Genomic DNA, 21,763 nt, shown 5'->3' on the forward strand with positions numbered 1-21,763 from the left:
AGCTAGTGTAAAAATTTTGTAAAAAATTCTGGCTAACCGATTAAGTTATGAAATCTCTTATACATACAGATCAGGTGGGGTTTATTCGGGGCCGCAGCTCTTCTGACAACATTAGGCGTCTCATCAATATTATGTGATCAGTGGCGAATGATCAGACTCCGGTCGCTGCCATCTTACTTGACGCGTAAAGGCATTTGATATGGTAGAATGGGATTATCTTTTTAAGATTTTGGAAATACTTTTATTGGATGGATTAAGTTACTTTATAGACACCCTGTAGTGGTGGTAGAAACAAATAGATTAATTTCAGATTATTTTACTCTGGATAGGGGCATCCGGCAGGGTTGCCCTCTTTCCCCACTATTGTTCTGTCTTGCCCTGGAACCATTAGCAGCCGCGATAAGAAAGGAGGATGATTTTCCAGGGGTGGCGGCGGGAGGTATGGCGCATAAGCTTCTGCTTTATGCAGATGATATTTTATTATTCGTCTCTGACCCTACTAGATCTATGCCTTGCCTCCACAGGATTATCAATTCCTTTTCTAAATTTTCAGGATACAGAGTTAATTTGTCTAAATTGGCTCGGACTGCGTACTGCCCAGTAACGGCTTTTCAGCCAGGCACCTTTCAATGGCACAAACAGGGCATTAAGTATTTGGGTATTTTATTCCCAGAAAATGTATGTGATTTAGTCAGAGTTAATTTTGACCTTTAATAAAAAGTTTTTCAACCGATGTTGGCAGGTGGGCTTCATTACATTTATCTATGATTGGGAAGGTTAATGTTATTAAAATGAATTGTATTCCAAAATGTAACTACCTGCTACAATCTCTCCCTGTAGATGTCCCCCTCTCTTATTTCAAACAATTTGATAGCATTGTGAAGTCCTTATTTGGAATGGTAAGCGTCCCAGGTTACATTTCAATAAGTTACATAGGCCGATTGACAAAGGTGGGCTAGGCCTACCCAAGATTTTGTTTTATTATTATGCATTCGGTCTCAGACATTTGGCTCATTGGTCACTTCCACCTGAGAGAGCCCCTCCTTGGTTTCGTATTGAACAGGAAGTCCTTGCCCCTATTTCACCATTGCAAAGCCTTTCAATTAAACTAACCAGAGAAGTTAAGTCACACCCCTTTATCTCGCATTTGCACATGGTTTGGACAAAAGTGTCCAGAGTGTTTAATTTGGACATTTATTTAAATGTTGCCTCAAGCATATGGCTGAACCCTACATTACATATTAATAAGTCCCCTTTCTGTTGGTCAGAGTGGAATGGGAGGGGGGTTACTTCACTTGGTGACCTATATGAGAGTGGAGTACTGAGACCTTTTGATAATTTGATTCAACATTTTAAGATTCCTAGATCCCAGTTCTTTAGGTATTTACAGCTGCTCCACCAGCTCTGTACTTTTTGTGGGAGTAGTGTACACCCCCCTAAAGTGGCAGATACTCTGGAAATTGTGATTACTGCTTTTGGGAAAGGTCATGAAGCATCTGGGTATTACTCCCTGTTAATTCAGAGTCTGGGGGATGGAGCTTCGTCTTCTCTCAAGAGATTATAGGAGAAAGATTTAAACTTGGTATTGGAGGATGGAGTGTGGGCTAGGATCCTAAAAAGCATCAAGTCTACATCTAGAGATGCAAGGGTCCGTCTGATGCAATTTAAGATTTTGCATCGGTTCTACTGGACCCCTTCTAGATTGTATAGGTTGGGTCTTAAAGACACATGCCAATCAGAAGACGGGGACACAATTCATGTATTTTGGGGATGTGTAAATATTCAGAACTTTATGTGTGAGGTGCTGAACACTGAACTTTCATTTAGCCCCAGACTCTGTATCCTGGGCGATGGGTCGACACTTATTATTGAGGACAAACATTTAAAAAGTTGGGTCCTAGCCGGAGTCATGTTTGGTTCGAAAAATCATCCTCAAGGGATGGAATTCGGCTGGGGCACCCTCATTTAGGGAATGGTGCGGGGAGATGGGCGAGGTGCCGGAGTTTGCGGAGATGTTTTTTAGAATGTTGGGGAAATGGGATTTGTTCATCAGGAATTGGGGTGGTTATTTGGCTTTTTTGGAAGGTTCTCAGGGAGTGGCTGTGGAGAGGGATTTGTAGTTTAGTTGGGTATGTGTTTTATTTATTTTGTTTGAATGTATATCTTGTTTTTTTTTATGTATTTTTTTTTTGGTGGGGGGGGGTAATGTGAATAATTGATTCTGTTTTTTATGTTGTGTTTGTATGTTTTGTCTTTGGAATCAATAAAATTGTTAATAACAAAAAAACCATTTTAAGGATGAATAAAAATGGTAAAAGAATTCATTACAATATAATCTTTAGATCTATATATGTTTTTCAATAAATAATTATATTAAATTATAACAAAAATGTAAAATGAATCAGTTTGCAATTGTTTTTTAAAATTACAATAAAAAAATGATAGATAGATTCTCTGAACATTTAAATACTCCTCCTAGGTGATTTTATGAGACTGTCACCACATTTAGACAATATTATGCCAAGACATCAAAGATGCTAAATTGCGAACAGATTTTTAAATATCGAACGGTGTTGCCATGGCGATTCACTGAATTAATGGCAAAAACAGGGGAACAGGAATTTTCACATATCTTCTGCGTGCATTGTGTGATTTAGATCAATACAATTAGAGTTGTATGTTTTTTCTTGGGGGATAAACACATGGATGTGGCTATTGTGGGTCACGGTCATAGCACCACCAACTGGCAGCAGGAATTGTGGCACTTACAATAGACTTTGAAATAGTCATCTTACATTTACCCAAATTGCTTCAAAATTGTTTAGACACTGCTGATGGAAAATTTTGAAGGTATGCTTAATAGCTTTAATAGTGTTGTCATGGCAACGGATTAAATAACATGAAGTAGTAGTCAAACTGGAATGGTGGCATATATCTATTACATATTGTATGATTAGGGTCCAAGTTTACATTAATGTTGAGTTGTTGCTGTGTCCATCATGCATTGTTTTCCAAAAGCCACCGAGTGGAAATGGACCCATGGTGCTTGGGCCTGTCATTGCTACTTGCAGCTATATTTAATATTATTATTTTTATTTTTAGCACATTCACCCATTTTTTAGGCATTCATCATGCTTGAAAACTCAAGAAACTTGGTACACACATCAGACCTCAGGCTTGGGTGTGGTCGAGGAGCTCTACAGTGCCTCCAAATGCAGGCAATGGTTGGATGAAGTTGCTCAGTTGTGCACAAGATTTGGTATGGTTATTGCTCTCATCATGTTAGACAAAGTTCACTTGGTTGTATTTGACGCCGCCCAACAGGAAGTCAGCCATGTTGGATGGAATGTGGGATTTTCACATTTTCCCACAGTGTTTTGAGGGGCTTACGATGGCTGAAAACTTATGACGTTTTATACATATATTTGTCTTAGGATATCTTTTAATTTGATATTGCAATTCAGCATAGATGTGCCTTGTCATTTCCACCATGCCCCCTAGTTTATAAATGCATATTTCATGCCTTTGGAATACTCAAATTCTTGAAAATTGGCACAACCGTCAAAGTTTGGCAAGATTTTAGAATTCTTTTGTAATTTGTCTTGGGTGTGGCCAGTGGACTCCATAGCACCCCCTAACATTTCCGAATGAGTTTATCGCTGTGGTTGCCACAGAGTTTGTCTGATATTCACAAGTTTTGGTGGGACATTGTTCTCAACATGACAGACCTATTTCCCACTAGCTTGTATTAGCACCTCCCAACAGGAAGTCGGCCTTTTTGGCTTTGGTTTGTTTGAAAAAATGCATGCTCTGGATTTTGAAATACTCCTCCTAGGGGATTTATCTAACAGGCACCAAACATGGCCAACATCATGCCAAGACATTGAAGACGGTAAATTGCGAACAGATTTTTAATATATCGAACGGTGTTGCCATGGCGAGGTGATACATTTTTGGTGAAAAATTAGAAACAGGAAGTGCTTATATCTTCGGTGTGCATGGTGTGATTTAGATCAAAATTGAGATTTATATTTGGTAATGGGGGCTGATCACATGGATGTGACTATTGTGGGGCACAATAGTGATACAAGCCAATGGGAAATATGTCTGCCATGGTGAGAACAATGTCCCCACTAAAACTCAAATCAAATCAAATCAAATCAAATCACTTTATTGTCACACAGCCATATACACAAGTGCAATGGTGTATGAAATTCTTGGGTGCAGTTCCGATCAACATAGCAGTCGTGACAGTGATGAGACATATACCAATTTACAATAACATCAAATTAACACAACACAATTTAAGCATCTGTTATACACATAATTACACTCAACTTAAAACATCAAATTAACACAACACAATTTAAACATCTGTTATACATAATTACACTCAACAATATACAAATAATAACATACACTGTACAGTATACAATATGCTGTTTTTGTTTTTGTTTTTTGTTTTTTTTGTTTTTTACTATATAGATACTATATAGATACACATTATTCAATAAAAATTAAAATTTAAAATATATATAAAAAAGTATATATATATATATATATATATATATAGAATGTACAGTATTGTACTGTATTGACATTCAGGCTGTCGGTTGATAGTCAGTTGTTAAGAGAGACATAATATAATAACAGTAATATAATGACAGTCCGGTGTGAGATAAAAGAGTAATAAAGTGCAGGGCTGAAGTATTTTGATCGTGGGAGATCAAGAGTTCAGAAGTCTGATTGCTTGGGGGAAGAAGCTATCATGGAGTCGGCTGGTGCGGGTCCTGATGCTGCGATACCGCCTACCTGATGGTAGCAGTGAGAACAGCCCATGGCTCGGGTGGCTGGAGTCTTTGATGATCCTCCGAGCTTTTTTCACACACCGCCTTGTATATATTTCCTGGAGGGAGGGAAGCTCACCTCCGATGATGTGTTTGGCAGTTCGCACCACCCTTTGCAGTGCTTTGTGGGCGGTGCTATTGCCATACCAGGCGGAGATATTGCCAGTCAGGATGCTCTCCACAGTGCAGGTGTAGAACCGTGTGAGGATGTGGCAGTTCATTCCAAACTTCCTCAGCCGTCTCAGGAAGAAGAGGCGCTGATGAGCCTTCTTCACAACGACTTCAGTGTGGACGGACCATGTGAGTTCCTCAGTGATGTGGACACCCAGGAACTTGAAGCTGCTGACTCTCTCCACTGGTGCTCCATTGATGGTGATGGGACTGTGTTCTCTGTCTTTTCTTCTGAAGTCCACCACAAGCTCCTTTGTCTTACTGACGTTGAGGGAGAGGTTGTGCTCCTGACACCAGTGTGTCAGAGTGTGCACCTCCTCTCTGTAGGCTGTTTCATCATTGTCAGTGATCAGACCTACCACCGTCGTGTCATCAGCAAACTTAATGATGGCATTGGAGTTATGTGTTGCCACACAGTCATGTGTGTACAGGGAATACAGTAGTGGGCTGAGAACACAGCCCTGCGGGGCTCCAGTGTTGAGGGTCAGTGATGAGGAGATGTTGCTGCCTATTCTAACCACCTGGCGTCTGCTTGACAGGAAGTCCAGGATCCAGCTGCACAGCGAGCTGTTTAAGCCCAGAGCCCGGAGTTTCTCATCTAGCTTGGAGGGCACTATGGTGTTGAATGCTGAGCTGTAGTCTACAAACAGCATTCTCACATAAGTGTTCTTTTTTTCCAGGTGGGAGAGAGCAGTGTGTATTGTAGATGCAATGGCATCATCAGTGGAGCGGTTGTTGCGGTATGCAAACTGCAGCGGGTCAAGATTGAGTGGTAATACAGAGCAGATGTAATCTCTGATTAGTCTCTCAAAACATTTGCTGATGATGGGGGTCAGAGCAACAGGACGCCAGTCATTTAAACAAGTTATTTTTGATTGTTTTGGAACAGGCACAATGGTGGATGTTTTAAAGCATGTGGGGACTACAGACAAAGAGAGGGAAAGGTTGAAAATGTCCGTAAAAACACCAGCCAGCTGGTTTGCGCACACTCTGATGACGCGGCCCGGAATGCCGTCTGGACCCGCGGCTTTGCGGATATTCACCCGTCGGAAGGATCGGGTTACATCCGCTACAGAGACGGAGAGTGAACTAACCTCTGTAGCTTCGGCCGTGAGAGCTCTCTCCGCGAGGGCGGTGTTAGTTCCCTCGAAACGAGCATAAAAAGTATTTAGCTCATCCGGTAGAGAGGCAGCGGTGTTCATGGCGGAGTTTTTATTCCCTTTAAAGTCCGTGATGATGTTAATTCCCTGCCACATGCTTCTAGAGTTGGTGGTGTTAAACTGTCCTTCAATCTTGCTCCTGTACTGGCGTTTTGCTGTTTTGATAGTTTTTCGGAGGGCATAACTGGCTTGTTTATGCTCCTCCGCGTTCCCGGAATTAAAAGCGGAGGTCCGCACATTAAGTGTCGCGCGAACATTGCTATTGATCCACGGCTTCTGATTCGGATAGATTCGTACAGTTCTGGTCGGAATCACTTCCTCTACGCACGTTCTGATGAAACACATTACGCTATCAGCGTAAAGCTCGATGTCGTCATCAGTGGCGGACCGGAACATCTCCCAGTCCGTGCGATCAAAACAGTCTTGTAGCGTAGAGTCTGATTGGTCCGACCAGCACTGGATCGTTCTGAGGGTGGGTGCTTCCTGTTTCAATTTCTGCCTGTAAGTGGGCAGAAGCAGTATGGAAGAGTGGTCCGATTTGCCAAATGGTGGGCGGGGGAGGGATTTGTAGCCATCCCGGAACGGAGAGTAGCAATGGTCCAAAACCCAGTCCCCTCGTGTGTTGAAACTAATGTGCTGGTGATATTTTGGTGCGACTGATTTTAAACTGGCTTTATTAAAGTCCCCGGTCACAATGAACGCGGCCTCAGGGTGCGCGGTTTCCTGCTCACTTATACTCCCATACAGTTCCTTGAGTGCCCGGTCTGTGTTGGCTTGTGGGGGAATGTACACAGCAGTGATAATGACCGCTGTGAATTCCCTCGGTAGCCAGAATGGTCGACACAGAAGCATAAGAAATTCCAGATCAGGAGAACAGAAAGACTTGATGGAATGTACGTTCCTCTGATCACACCAGGATTTGTTGATCATAAAACATACACCACCTCCTCTAGTTTTACCTGAGAGGTCTTTCGCTCTGTCCGCTCGGAGCATGGAGAACCCCGCGGGTTCAATGGCTGAGTCTGGAATCTCCGCAGACATCCAAGTTTCCGTAAGGCAGATAATGCAGCAGTCCCTCGTCTCTCGTTGGAAAGAGATCCGCGCTTTCAGCTCGCAGAGCTTGTTATCCAGAGACTGAACATTTGCCAGTAGAATAGTGGGTAGCGGGGGTCGATTTGCACGGCGTCTTACTCTGATGAGAACGCCGGCTCTGTTTCCCCTTTTCCTCCTGCGTTTCCGCGGCCGTGCTGCCCAGACAAAGGGCTCCGCTTGCGTGTTTGTAAACAGCGGGTCGGCATTGAGGAATGTGAAGTCCGGTTTTCGGTGTGAGATCGCTGAACCAATGTCCAAAAGTGTTTGTCTGTCGTAGACAATAAGGCAGACAACATCCAAGACAAAAAAACATAAGAATTGTAAACAAAACAAACAAACCATTGCTATGTTGTGTCGGAGCTTGCAACGCAGCAGCCATACTCGGTGCCATCTTGAGTCCAATGCTTGTGAATATCAGACAAACTCTTGTGGCAACAACAGTGATAAACTCATTCGGAAATGTTAGGGGGCGCTATGGAGTCCACTGGCCACAACCAAGACAAATGACAAAAGAATTATAAAATGTTGCCAAACTTTGACAGGTGTGCTAAGTTTCAAGTCTTTGAGTATTCCAAAAGCATGAAATAGGCATTTACGAACTAGGGGGCGTTGTGGAACCTGTGAGGCACGTCTATGCTGAATTTCAATATCAAATCAAAAGATGTCCTAACACTAATGTATGTGTAAACTTTCATAAGTTTTCAGCCATCGTAAGCTCCTCAAAACACCGCGGGAAAATCCAACATGGCTGACTTCCTGTTGGGTGGAGTTAAATACAACCAAGTGAACTTTGTCTAATATGATGAAAGCAGTAACCATACCAAATCTTGTGCACCTCTCAGCAACTTCATCCCAACCATTGCCTGCGTTTGGAGGCACTGTAGAGCTCCTCGACCACACCCAAGCCTAAACACTACATAACTTCTTGATTTTACGCAGGTCTGATGTGTGTGCCAAGTTTCTTGAGTTTTCAAGCATGATGTATGCCTTTAAATGGGTGAATGCACTAAAAATAAAAATTATAATAACGAGTGAACACAAACGTGTGAGATGTGTCTTGAGCAGGAGTCAGAGCGCTTGGAATGTCAACAAGAAATTAGAGATTCATCAAAAGAACTTGATGAGCATGTTGATATAATTCCTGATCTATCCATTCAAAATGAAAGAAGCAATCTATTTGAATCTAGTTTGAATGTCTTGTGTAGATCAGATGCTCTCAATCTACTTAGGTCTCTGATCTCCAAACAAAAATATATTTTCTTTCAAGTAAGACAGTGGTGCTTTGAGAAAGTTAGAGGTAAAAAGCCAGAACCTTTCCATGTATTTGTTACTGGAGGTGCAGGAACAGGAAAGTAACATTTATTCAGAGCTATTCATTATGAAGAAACCAGATTATTATCCCAAACTGAAACTGCACCAGACAAAGTTTCTGTTCTATTGACAGCACCTACTGGAATTGCTGCTTTCAACTTGGGTGCCAAGACCATCCATAGTACATTTTCAATCGGGACAGATGTAAAACTTCCTTACACACCTTTAGGAGAAGAAAAAGTAAATACAATGCATGTGGTATTTAGTGACTTGCATATACTGTTTATAGATGAAATTTCTATGGTAAACCACAGCCTACTAGCCTATGTCCATGGTAGGCTTAGACAAATAAAGCAGACAGGTGACTGCTCTCCATTTGGTGAAGTTAGTATAATTGCTGTGGAAGATTTTTTTTACAGTTGCCACCTGAGAGGAACACCATTGTATTGCAAAATGCTCCACTGGATTTGTGGAACAGCACATTTGCTGTTTGTCAGAATTAACAATCATTGTTAGACAAAAAGACTAAAATATTAAATAGATTGCGTACAAGTAGCAAGAGTTCCCCATTATCACTTAATGACTTAAATATGCACAAAAGTAAGGAAACTGGGCAAACCTCTTCTGCTTTACACATTTTCCCAACAAATACGCAAGTGGAAGAGCATAACATCAAACAGATAATTGCATATTGCCCAGACCACATTTGTGTAGAGGCTCAGGATTTTGAGAAAAACTTTAATTCCTGTTTACCGGAAAAGTTTCTAATTAGGTAAAGGTGCGCGAGTCATGTTAATTAAGAACATTGATGTCGCTGATAGGCTTGTAAATGGTGGCTGTGGTACTGTAACAGACATAGCCCTTAATACAAACAACACAATTGTGAATATAGTATTTGTTCAGTTTGGTGATGATAAAGTTGTGAATACCACTTGAAAGCGTACACCACCACCTAGAAACATCATGAATTCCACGCCAATTACTTTAGAGGAAGAGCGAGTTAACAGAAAGGGTGGGTTGAGTAAGCAGTTCCCATTAAAGTTGGCATGTGCTTGCACTGTACACAAAGTGCAAGGATTAACTGTCAGTGAAGCAGTCATATCACTAAAAAAGATTTTTGCAGCTGGAGACGCATATGTTGCTTTAAGTCGAGTCAAGACTTTAAGTGGGTTGATCATTCAAGATTTTGCTAATAAAGCAATTTATTGCAAAAACAACATCCAAGAATGTATCAACACAATGCCACAGTTTGAACTTTATATTATTTCACCACATAACACCAACAAATCTTTTTCAGTTTTCCTAATGAATGTTCAGGATTTACATTGCCATTTGCTAGGTTTAACTGCTTCAATCCAATCCTATAATTATAGCTGTAACAGAGACTTGGCTGCCTGCAAACATATTCAAGTGAATCCACTTGCATTGAAGGCTACCACATTCATAGTGCTCCACGTTGTTTTGCTTACAGTACAGACAACTAGGGCTGCAACTAACAATTATTTTGATAATCTATTAAAAAAAAAAAGCATTATTTCCTGTATTTTATTAAAATATGATTTTTCAAAAACTGAAATGACAAAGGGCGTAAGGATTTTGCTTTACATTACCGAATTAACGATTCTTTACTCTCACAAAACTTTGAACAAAGCCTGAATCATCAGAAGTTAAGTTTAAATGTAGTATTATTATTATTATTATTACTTTCAGGACATATGCAAAACAGTTCCTTTACTTGTAAAACTTAACAAAAAATGCTCTTCATTAAAGAGTAAAATGATCCATCTGGGATTGAGTGGGACAAAAACATTTGCCCAGCAGAGGGCAATAGTGACACGAGAATAGAAATGTTAATAATTCTGCCTAGCTGAAAAATACATAATTATGTTAGATACAGTACGTTTGTAAGCTGTCACTGATTATAAACATTTAAGTATTTTAATATTATAGTTTTTTAAATAGCATTTTCACTGATTACATGCTTCTAAACTATACTTTTCAAAAAAAATTTGTATGTTTATCCAGTAAAATAATGTTCCCTATCTGTCACTCACTTGACGTTGTGTCGATGTAGTGACACTAGGGGTCACTCTTGGGAGCCCGAGACACCTCTGGTCTTTGATAAAAGGCCAATGAAAATTGGCGAGTGGTATTTGCATGCCACATACGGACATATGGGTATAAAAGGAGCTGGTATGCAACCACTCATTCATATTTTCTCTTCGGAGCCGAACGGTCATGCTCACTGAGCTGAATTCCCACGACTGTTCATTCACCTCTGCTGGATCTGACGCCACATTTCAGTGGCTTCTCCCCCCCCCTCTGCACTGGTACAATGCAGAGAATGCCCCTGGGCGCTTTGGCAGAAATAAGAGTATATTTCTCTAAAAGAGTATATTTCTCTAAAAGAGTGGCACACACGGAACGTCTTTTTAAAGACGCGTCTTTTTAAAGATTCCTTTCCGATTGTGTGTTATTCCTGGTTGCACTCATTATCTCTCGCCTTCTGACGGCCACGATCACTGTCTTTCGTGGACATGTCCATGGCAACGATGCGGTCGCGGCTCGCCTTCGTAAGAAAGCAAGCCACCCCAGAAAGTCACCTTTTACCCACGGGTATGAGGGCAGCGTGGCTAGCACTGGGGGCGATTTGGGGATCCCAATGGGACCGCCTCCGCCAAGTATCCCCACGCGGACCTCCCATTCCCCAGCACGCTCGTTTGCCCCGATCGGGCTTCCGGATGAGTCCACCGGCTCGTCTCACGGTGAGTTCGACCTCTTATTCGAAGCCCGCGAAAGTGATGAGCTCTCGAGTGCAGCATCGGAGAACGGGCTCGTCCAGTCGGACGCGGAAGCCTCAGCTGGGCTCCTCCCTTCGGGTATGATTGCCCAGTCACAGGCTGACGCGGAGATGACGACATGCTTTCCCGGGCAGCCGCGAGCGTCGGCTAGAGTGGAACCCTCTGCTCTTCCCTGAACCCTCGCGGCTCGATGATTGGTTCCTGGCTCGCAGCGCTGCTCAAAGTCACGCCCAGCCCCGTTCCTTTCTTCCCGGAAGTGCATGAAGAGCTGACAAGGTCGTGGGAGGCACTTTTTACAGCCTGGTCCCGATCTTTTCAGCTTCCCCGCCCTCACTACCCTCGATGACGGGGCGGCCAAGGGCTATTCGGCAATCCCCCTGTGGATAAAGACGCTCGCGGTGCACCTATACCCGCAGAGCGCCGCTACCTGGTGCGGGTGCCCAAAGCCCCTGTCCAAGGCCTGTAGGTTTACGTCGTCTCTGACGGCCAAGGCCTACAGTGCCGCTGGACAAGCCCCCTCCACCCTGCACGCCATGGCTCTCCTGCAAGTCCGCCAAGGCGCTAAAGGAACTGCACGAGGGTAGTTCCGCCCCGGGATTGATGCAGGAACTGCGCTCGGCGACCGGCCTCGCTCTCCGAGGGACAGAGGTCACGGCGCGGTCTCTCAGGCGGACGATGTCCACATTAGTGGTCCAGGAGCACCACCTTTGGCTCAACCTGGTCGAGATGGGTGAGCCCGAAAGGACACGATTCCTTGCTGCCCCCATCTCCCAGGCTGGCCTATTTGGCGACACCGTCAAGGACTTTGCCCAGCAGTTCTCGACGGTGGAGCAGTAGACGGAGGCTATCCGGCATATGCTGCCCCGGCGCAGCTCAAGATCCCGCACCCCGTCTACTCGTCACCAAGGGCGTCCCCCTGCAGTGACTGCACCGGCTCCGCCGCAGCCCACCCCTTCGGCCCGGCCTCGGCATGGAGCCCACCGCAGGAAGCAGACGCCACCCGTCTCGCGGCCGCCCAGAACCCGTGAAAGGCTTCAAAGTGCCCTTGAGACGGGCGACCCAGGGATGATGACACCCGGTGTGCACGGCCGTCATCACGACCACCGTCCACCACTCTATTTGGCAGGTTTGGTGCTCCAGCGGTGGTCTCCTGCCCCTGTGCGCCCAGCTGTGGCACAAATCTGTCCCCGATGTGACAGTCTCCACGGGTCACGAGGACAGGCCTCTTCCTCCCCCATCCCAGGCTGTTCCGGGGGTGGTCACAAGGAGCCAGGTTAGTGCTTCGATGTCCTTAGACTCAGCGCGGCCACGACATGGTGTGGCACCTCGAGCTCCGCCCCGCCGTGAGGCCCCACCTGCCGGTACGTCCGACGTTGTCCCTTTGGTCCCCCTTGTGTGGAACTTGGACGTGTGGCCTGCGCTTTCCAATCTGTCGTGATGGCTAGCCGGGACCGTCCAACTCGGCTACACGATTTAGTTCGCCGGGCGTCCGCCCAGGTTCAGCGGTGTCCACTTCACCTTGGTGAAGAACGAAAATGCTGCTACCTTGCGTGGAGATCGCTACCCTCCTACGGAAGGGCGCGATAGAACCTGTCCCTCCAGCCGAGATGAAGAAGGGGTTTTACAGCCCCTACTTCATCGTACCGAAAAAGGCGGTGGGTTGCGGCCAATCTTGGACCTGTGAGTACTGAACTAGGCTTTACACAGACTCCCCACTACATCACACACAAAGCTATGAACCCTCAACCAAAACTCCTGGATCCCAACACATCTCCAAAAAACATGGGTTGTGTCCCCGTCTTCTGATTGGCATCGCCAGCAGGTAGGAATGTTTTTAAGACCAAGCCTATACAATCTAGAGGGGGTCCAATAAAATCGATACAAAATCTTAAATTGCATCAGACACACCCTTGCATCTCTAGATGCAGACTTGATGTTTTTTTAGGATCCTAGCCCACACCCCCTCCCCCAATGTAAAATATAATAAAAATATTAACAGAATGTAAAAATACTAGAAATTCAAAGCCATATGTCCATCCCAGTTATGAGTGACAATTATCTTTAATCAAACGCAGTACCATAAATGTCCACTAGAGGGAAGCCAAGCTCCATTGTTGAATGATTCCAAAAATAACACTTTGAGAAGGATTTTGTATTCCAGGATTATGGGTGTCTGTCTAGAAGGGATCCCTCTTTCGTACATTATGTATATGAAGTATGTGTAACTACATTCTTCAGTTAACTATATTTCTCATTTCATTTGTTAAACATCTCCAGTTCTTGAGTTGGAGTTTCTATTTCATCTGATCTGTGTATGTTTTGATTGCCGATCAGACGCTGGAATGTGTTATTTTGAATTTTATGATAAATGCTCATTGTGGCTGTTATCGGTGTCATTTTTACTTAGATAAAAAAATAAAAAGTTTGCAGTATAATTTCATTACAATAAATTTAGATTTCTATGGCTTTTTATTTCACTTTAAAAACGCACATGCAATAAATTGCAATGGAAACAGTATTTAAGATATAAAAATATCCCTTAACAGTTTTGCATCAACAGTGTCTTGACATTATTCTAAAGAAATTTGAATCAATTCATGTAAACATTAGGGATATTTCAAAGTCTATTAAAAGTGCCACACTTCCTTCCACCAGTTGGTGGCACTACAACTGTGACCCACAATAGCCACATCAATGTGATCAGCCCGCAAGGACAAACATTTGGCTCAATTTTGATGTTTGATGTTTGACATTTCCTTTTTCCAATTTTTTGACGTTAATTTATCGCATTGCCATTGCAATACCGTTCGATATATCAAAACTCTGTTCACAATTTTACATCGTCAATGTCTTGGCATGATGTTGCCCACATTTGGTACCTGTAACATGAAATCCCTAGGAGGAGTATATCAAATTCCAGAGCATGCATTTGTCAAACAATCCAAAATAGCCAACTTCCTGTTGGGCCAAGCTTATGACTGTCAGTGCGAATGTTGTCCGGCTTGATGAGATCTATATGTGTACAACGTTTGGTGACTGTAGCTCAAAAGGGATGTGCTACAGAGCCCCCTGAACATGCCCATCTTCAAGGTGGTGCTACAGAGCCCCCCTTGCATGCCCCCCTTGCAAATTTGCCAAGCCCTAATTGCCAATGACTCTGATGTGTGTGCAAACTTTCAAGAGTTTTCATGCATGTTATGTACCCCAAAAGTACTGAAAACTTTGAAAAGAATAATAATAATAAATATAGCTGCGAGCAGCGATATCGGGCCCAAGCACCATGGGTCCATTTCCACCCATTGGCTTTCAGAAAACAATGCAAGGTGGACACAGCAACAACTCAACATTAATGTAAACTTGGACCCTAATCATACAGTGAGTAATAGATAAATGCCACCATTCCAGTTTGCATACAACTTCACAAAATGTTCCATCAGCGTCTAAACAATTTAAGCAATTTGGGTAAATGTAAGATAACTTTTTCAAAGTCTGTTTTAAGTGCCACACTTACTGCTGCCAGTTGGTGGCGCTGTGACCGTGACCAACAATAGCCACATCCATGTGATAAGCCCCAAGAAAAAACTCAATTTTAATCTAAATCACACAATGCACGCAGAAGATATGAGACACTTCCTGTTTGCCTATTTTTGCCATTAACTTAGTGAATCGCCATGGCAATACCGTTCGATGTTAAAAAAATCTGTTCGCAATTTAGCATCTTCGATGTCTTGGCATAATGTTGTCTAAATGTCACCATTCAGAGATCTAAAGATTATATTGTAATGAAGTTATTTACCATATTTATTTATACTTAAACCAGCTTTAAATTAACAAATGTAATTCTTTAATATGAGCACAGAAGTCATTTACCAAAAAGTGTTAGTTTGTGCCCTGCTCTCGCCTACTGTATTAATAACACTTCAAATTCTAATCACATTTTATTACACAACTAATGGGGATTTAAAATGAATGTTAGGGATTCTTTGTATAAATGCAGGTTTTTGTGTCTCATTCTCAGCACGCAGGGTGAAGATTAAACACAAGCTGTGATGTATGTGTTCTGTCTGCGGTGTTTAGAAGGATACATATGTAGATTATACAAACAGCTGCTGTATATTTGGAAATGTTGCGACTGCTTCAGATTTTAAGCATTTGTTTTGCCGCTGTCAAACATAAAGGAAAGAGATGGGATTCCCATAATAACATAATACATTTGAGAACTTCATCTCTATGTGTACTATTGTCAGTCATCAGATATTGTACCTCAGTGGAGAAGTACTTAAATCAGCGCTGATAAAAAAAAGTCTTGACTGAGTGGTCTAGTGGTAATTAATTCGCCCATTGCATAAGAGGTTAAAGGTTCTAATCCGTCCATATAAAACTATATGTTTTAATTAACAAAGATTGCATCCGCACCTCAGTTGATGTATATATTGAGTGGGGACACATTTGTTTGCATTTTTCTATGGGATTCGACTGGAAAAGAGCTCAAACTCAAACGCGGGGTTTGAGACATATCCTTATTCCATGTTTTATGTTAATGTATTGCTTTGCCATGGCAACACTGTTCGATATATCAAAAATCCCTTCGCATTTTAGCATCGCCAATATCTTGGCATGATGTCGCCCACATTTGGTACCTGTAACATAAAATTCCTGGGAGGAGTATATCAAATTCCTGAGCATGCATTTTTCAAACAATCCAAAATGGCCAACTTCCTTTGGGGCAAAGCTTATGACTGTCAGCGTGAAAGTTGTCCAGCTTCATGAGATCTATATGTGTACAAAGTTTGGTGACTGTAGCTCAAAAGGGATGTGCTACATAGCCCCCCGAACATGCCCATGTTCTAGGTGGTGCTGCAGAGAAAACCTTGAAAATAATAATAATAATAATAATAATCCTTAGGAGAACAATAGGACCTCCGTACTTTCAGTGCTTGGGCCCTAATAATAATTGTAATAAAACATTCCGAAAACAATAGGGCTTTAGCACCTCTGGTGCAGGCCTCTTGCCCTGCACCTTCGTGCTCGGGCCCTAATAAAAATAAAAATAAAAATAATAATAATCATTAGAAGAACAATAGGGCCTATGCACTTTTAGTGCTGGGGCCCTAATAATAATAATCCTTAGAAGAACAATAGGGTCTTTGCACTTTCAGTGCTTGGGCCCTAATAATAATAATCCTTTGAAGAACAACAGGGTCTCTGCACTTTCAGTGCTTGGGCCCTAATAATCCTTAGAAGAACAATAGGGCCTCTGCACTTTTAATGCTTGGGCCCTAATAATAATCCTTAGAAGAATAATAGGGCCTCTGCACTTTCAGTGCTTGGGCCCTAATAATCCTTAGAAGAACAATAGAGTCTCCTCACTTTTAGTGCTTGGGCCATAATAATTAAACTATGATTATTAAAATAACTATTTAATTATTAAAAATAACTAAACTGGTGAGTTCAATAGCACATTATTAGCATATTTGTTCTGTGGTATCGAAATAGGTATCGAGAACCGTGAAATTTCACTGGTGTCTGTACCGACTACTGAAATTTTGATACTGTGACAACACTAAGCAAAATTGCAATTTTTTTTTTTACAGTAAACATCCTCTTTCCAGAGGAAGAGCAGAACTAGAAATGTAGAGAAATTGTACGAAAACTAGTACTGTCAGTCGATTACATTTTTTTTGGGGGGGAGGTTCTCCCAATTTGGAATGCCCAATTTCCAATGTGCTTTTAAGTCCTCATGGTTGCGTAGTGACTCGCCTCTATCTGGGTGGTGGAGGACAAATCCCAGCTGCCTCTGTGTCTGAGAACCTCAACCTGCACATCTTATCACGTGGCTTGTTGAGCGCGTTGCCACGGAGACATAGTGCATGTGGAGGCTTCACGCCATCCACCGTGGCATCCACACTCAACTCACCAAGTGCCCCACTGAGAACAAACCACATTATAGCGATCATGAGGAGGTAACCCCATGTGACTCTACCCTCTTTAGCAACTGGGCCAATTTGGTTACTTAGGAGACCTGGCTGGAGTCACTCAGCATGCCCTGGGATTCGAACTAGTGAACTAGGGAACTCCAGGGGTGTTAGCCAGCGTCTTTACCACTGAGCTAGCCAGGCCCCCGCTAAATTGTTTTATTGTGATTAAAAGTGCTGAAATTTAACACTATATATCTTAGAAAAGAAAAGAAAACAATATGTAACAATATAATGCTTTATTAACATTATCCAAACAAAGCCTTCCACAGTATAATGATAGAAATGCACTAAAATTGCACCAAATCAAGTAACATTAAACGTTTCCCAAAGTCTATGTGGGAGGTTGATTTATTGAAAGAACTAGTCCCCACATACAGTAGGTTGCATATTCATTGCAACAGGCATTAAATCTTTTAAACTCAAATCCTCCACAATATTAATCTGCTGGTAGACTGTGGCTATCCGCTTTCCTACAGCAATTGTAAAGCTGCGTTCATGATTCGCGTCAGAGCGTCAATGTCAGCGCCAAGCGCTGCTTTGAACTCAACATGTGCCTGCCTTACATAGGCTGAAAAATACTTGATTTCTATCAAGTCCCATCTGGGCTTACATTTACATTTTACATTTATTCATTTGGCAGACGCTTTTATCCAAAGCGACTTACAAAAGAGGAAAAACATAAGCGAATCATCTTAAGATGTTTCGCTTTGTCTTCAAAACAAGAAGGCTTGTTTTGTACATCAAATAGCATTAAGAGGTCCTTTCTCCATAATTTTATCACTGACAGGGAAGCACTGTCAGAGATTATTTTATTTACTGAGATAACAACCTCTGTGGCTCTATCATAGTAGAGAGCGTAGCGGTCAACTAGTGTGTAATGAGTTTACTTCCCATAAAATGTCTATGGGACCACCGTGTTATGCTATTTTATGCTAAGCTTTTAGGCTTATCTTGGTTTAAGGGCTCTGGTGTGTGTGTGCGTGCATGTCAGTGTAATGACTCCAGTGGACACATTACAAAGGTTCCGCCCTTCGCACCAGAAGGGTTTATGCTGTATTAACGGTAAATACGTTAACCTGTTAATTCTGACAGCCCTAATGACAATACATAGAAAACACATCTTTATTTTGGATATTTATGCTAAGTGTGTTATTTCCATAGCAGAGTTTTGTGTCCATTGCTGAAAATGTTTTGAATTCAGTAGAGAACACATCTATACTTTTGATGTTAATATTTCGTTTTTATAAATGCATTATCATTAAGAATACATCGCTTCATTATGCAGTGAAATTGAATTGTTCTGCAAAATTAAATGTCTGTTTCATAGGCTGTGTTAATTTTTTTTGAGAGCATTGACAATAGTTTGGAGAAATGTAAAAAAATCAATTGAAGAAAAACTATTTTCATAGTTTTTTCAGCTGCTGCCATGTAACACAGTTTTTGTTATTTTTACAATGGATCTGAAATGCCCAAACATAACAAGTGCTTATTTTTCAGATGAACCTGCCACTCCTGCTCTCTTTCACCATCAGTTTTTATCAGGTAAGTTCTTGTAAATCTTTCCTTACATGCTGTCATTTGATCTTTCACACATGAATTTATATATTTGGTGCATTTAAGTGTAATGTTTGACCAATGCTGAGTAATGTTTGTAAAATTATTGAATATGTTGACTAATAACTTTTAGGCCTGCTGCTTGAGGAAAACTAGTCTTCATGCTTTTGGATGATCACTGATTTTTGCTAACTATTAAAGAAAGCATGTCATATAGGGATTTGACTGCCTGCCGTGTTTTTCAGTTGTACCTGTGAGCCCTCCCTGTTTCTACCATGATGACCTACTCAGATCCGATACTGTGCGTTACTGTCAAGCTCAAAAAATGACATAAAAGCAACATTAAAGTACTCCATATGACTCAATCATTGTGTTCCAAGTCTTGAAGCCATATGATAGCTTTGAATCACAAAAGGTTGTGATCTGATTCAATTTATATATTTATTTTATATTTCAATAAATATATGAGAGGCCATCTAGAAGCTTTAAAATGTAGTAACATTTAAACTGAAATAGCGATATGACGTTGCACAGTTTCTAAACTGCAAAGCACAGTTTAATAAATGATTGTGCTCCCTTTTTCTGTTGCGATTCGTTAGATTGACATGGATGCATGTGCGCTCGCATGCTCAGTGTAACAGAGACTCGAAATGGAAATGTGAAATGGAAGTAAGTGCCTGATTTTGAATTCATAACGTAGATATTTTAAACTGATCAAGAAAAAAAGATCACTATCGGATCGGTTTCATGTTCAGAGTTCAGAAGTCGGGAGAGGAAAAAGTGGTATTTGTGTATCACTACATATAACTGATGTCTTTACCATAGCAAGATTCAATATCTTGGTAACCATGCACCAAAATTAGTGAACACTGTTGATCGTATAGAATCTTTATTTTATTATCGATTGGTATACAAGTACTGGTATTATTGTCACCCCCGTGCAGTCTCAAACAGAATGCTTTTCTGCAGAATGGTTGAAATAATTGGATGGTTGATGATATTTGTCTTGATTTGTGATCTCTTCTCCTCTCAATTTCCCAAGTCTCTGAACGATCTTACTATCAGAGAAGCCTAGTGTCTCCTTTAAATCTGTAACGCTTTGCATCAAGTAATCTTTATAACAAGGCTGAATGAACTTAACTTCTCTTAGCATTGTTCTAGAGCAGTTCACATTATGTCTCTCACATAGAAAAGCAGTTGCTGTCAGACACTTTCATACAAGGACAAACAGATCTAAAAATATCAGAACCCAAAGAATGTGGAAAATTTATGTTGAAGATTGTAAAGTCTTCACAGAATCATCACTGGCCAAAGTTAACTCAAGTTAATGTGTCATTCTAATACTGCACACACTTATGACCTGCAGACCTTGGGCTTCCTCCACCCGTAGCTTCACAGGCCAGCGCTTGTCCTACTATGGATTCATTCAGCAAGGATGCAGCAGGATTCAACCCAGATGTGCTGAACCAGTCAGATGATGACTTCATGTTTGAAATAAAAAAGAGTCCTTTTCAGGCATTTTCACCTGGTAATGATGCCAGCGATAGCCTCGAGGAAGCTTTAGCTGCTAGAAGATCTGTGGAGGTGTTGGATAGTCCATCTCCAGACTTGGTTCAGGATGCCTATAATGGAGATGAAGATAGCATGGAGCCACAGGAAATCCTATGGGATTTTGGTTCTGCCACAGTAGTTTCCCATTCATTTGTGCAGCAACTTGCTTCATCTGACCTTTTTTCTAATGTGAACAAAGAGTCTGACAACCGGCCGATGTCTCTCCCAGATATCCTGAAATCTTCACCGCTTAACCCTGACAAGATGGACTCGGGGTCTTCAGAAGAAAGTCCTGATTTTAGCCCAGTTCACAGAAGTAAGAATGAATCCCCAAATCCCCCATTCTCTGCACCTGCAAGCAATCCATTTGGATTTGACTCCAAGATTTTACTGCTGAAGGAGATGGCTGAAGAGACGGAGACAAGAGCTGAAGAAAAGGCAAAGCTGAAAGTGGAGAACATTTCGGAGCAAAGTTTTGTTGCTTTTGATCTTGTTAAGGAGATGGATGTGCCTCAAAAGAGTGGGGTCCTACTGAAGAACAAAGATGATGGTGAGATGTCAAGCCAGACTTTTGTTCAAGCGGTGGACAAATTTGAATGTCTTAACTTTCCACCTGAAAAGGCTCAACAACACTCAGATTCTGAGAGTCCTTCTGCAGATTCGTTCTCTCCAGTGCTTGATGCAATGGCAAAAAACCCTTCAAGTTTCCCCATAGAGCAAGAAAGCCGGAGTGTCAGGGAGGAGATTGAAGCCATAGATGAGGTTTCGGAGCAAGAGTTCTCATCTGAAGAGTTTGAGTTTGTGGAAAGGCCACCGCGAGGCACCACTAATGAATTGTTGGAAATGCCGGAGAGTTCAGCCATCATGAAACCATCAGAAATGCTGGTGAAAGACCAGTCGCCAAAAGTGGATCCTCAGGTTATAGATCAAAAACCTGCAGCTCAAGATGCAAACAATCAAAGCTCTTACCACCTTCTCACCCAGCTGTCAGAGAAATCCTCCGCTGTGAGTGGAAATGCCGGCCTGGAATTGGATTTGCAAGAAATGTCTGCAGCTCCTCTAATCCATTCTCCTATGGACACAATTGGGGCAGAGAAGAAGGAAACTAGAGTTGGAAACATGAGAGCAGCAGCAGGTAAATTCATCATGAACAGTCATCAGTATCAGTCTGGTCACCATTAGCATCCATCCTTCATTTTCTGTCTGTACTCTCGTCTTTTGGGTTGCATCTTTCCCCCTCATTGTTCATGTGCCCGTCTTATGTTTTGGAACGGCATGTCCATCAATGTCATGATGCA

General features: G+C 42.0%; 1 protein-coding gene across 1 annotated transcript in view; it reads left to right on the forward strand.

Moving 5' to 3' along the window:
* Nucleotides 1-21,763, forward strand: part of LOC127411727 (reticulon-4-like) — an 88,042-nt gene that overhangs the window by 13,823 nt on the left and 52,456 nt on the right. Inside the window, exons 2-3 of the mRNA XM_051647437.1 lie at nt 18,858-18,902; nt 20,281-21,600. Of these exons, the coding sequence (XP_051503397.1) occupies nt 18,858-18,902; nt 20,281-21,600 (1,365 nt within the window). The remainder of the gene's footprint in view (nt 1-18,857; nt 18,903-20,280; nt 21,601-21,763) is intronic.

Source organism: Myxocyprinus asiaticus, chromosome 21 (assembly GCF_019703515.2).
Source record: "Myxocyprinus asiaticus isolate MX2 ecotype Aquarium Trade chromosome 21, UBuf_Myxa_2, whole genome shotgun sequence".
Classification (NCBI taxonomy): Eukaryota; Metazoa; Chordata; class Actinopteri; order Cypriniformes; family Catostomidae; genus Myxocyprinus; species Myxocyprinus asiaticus.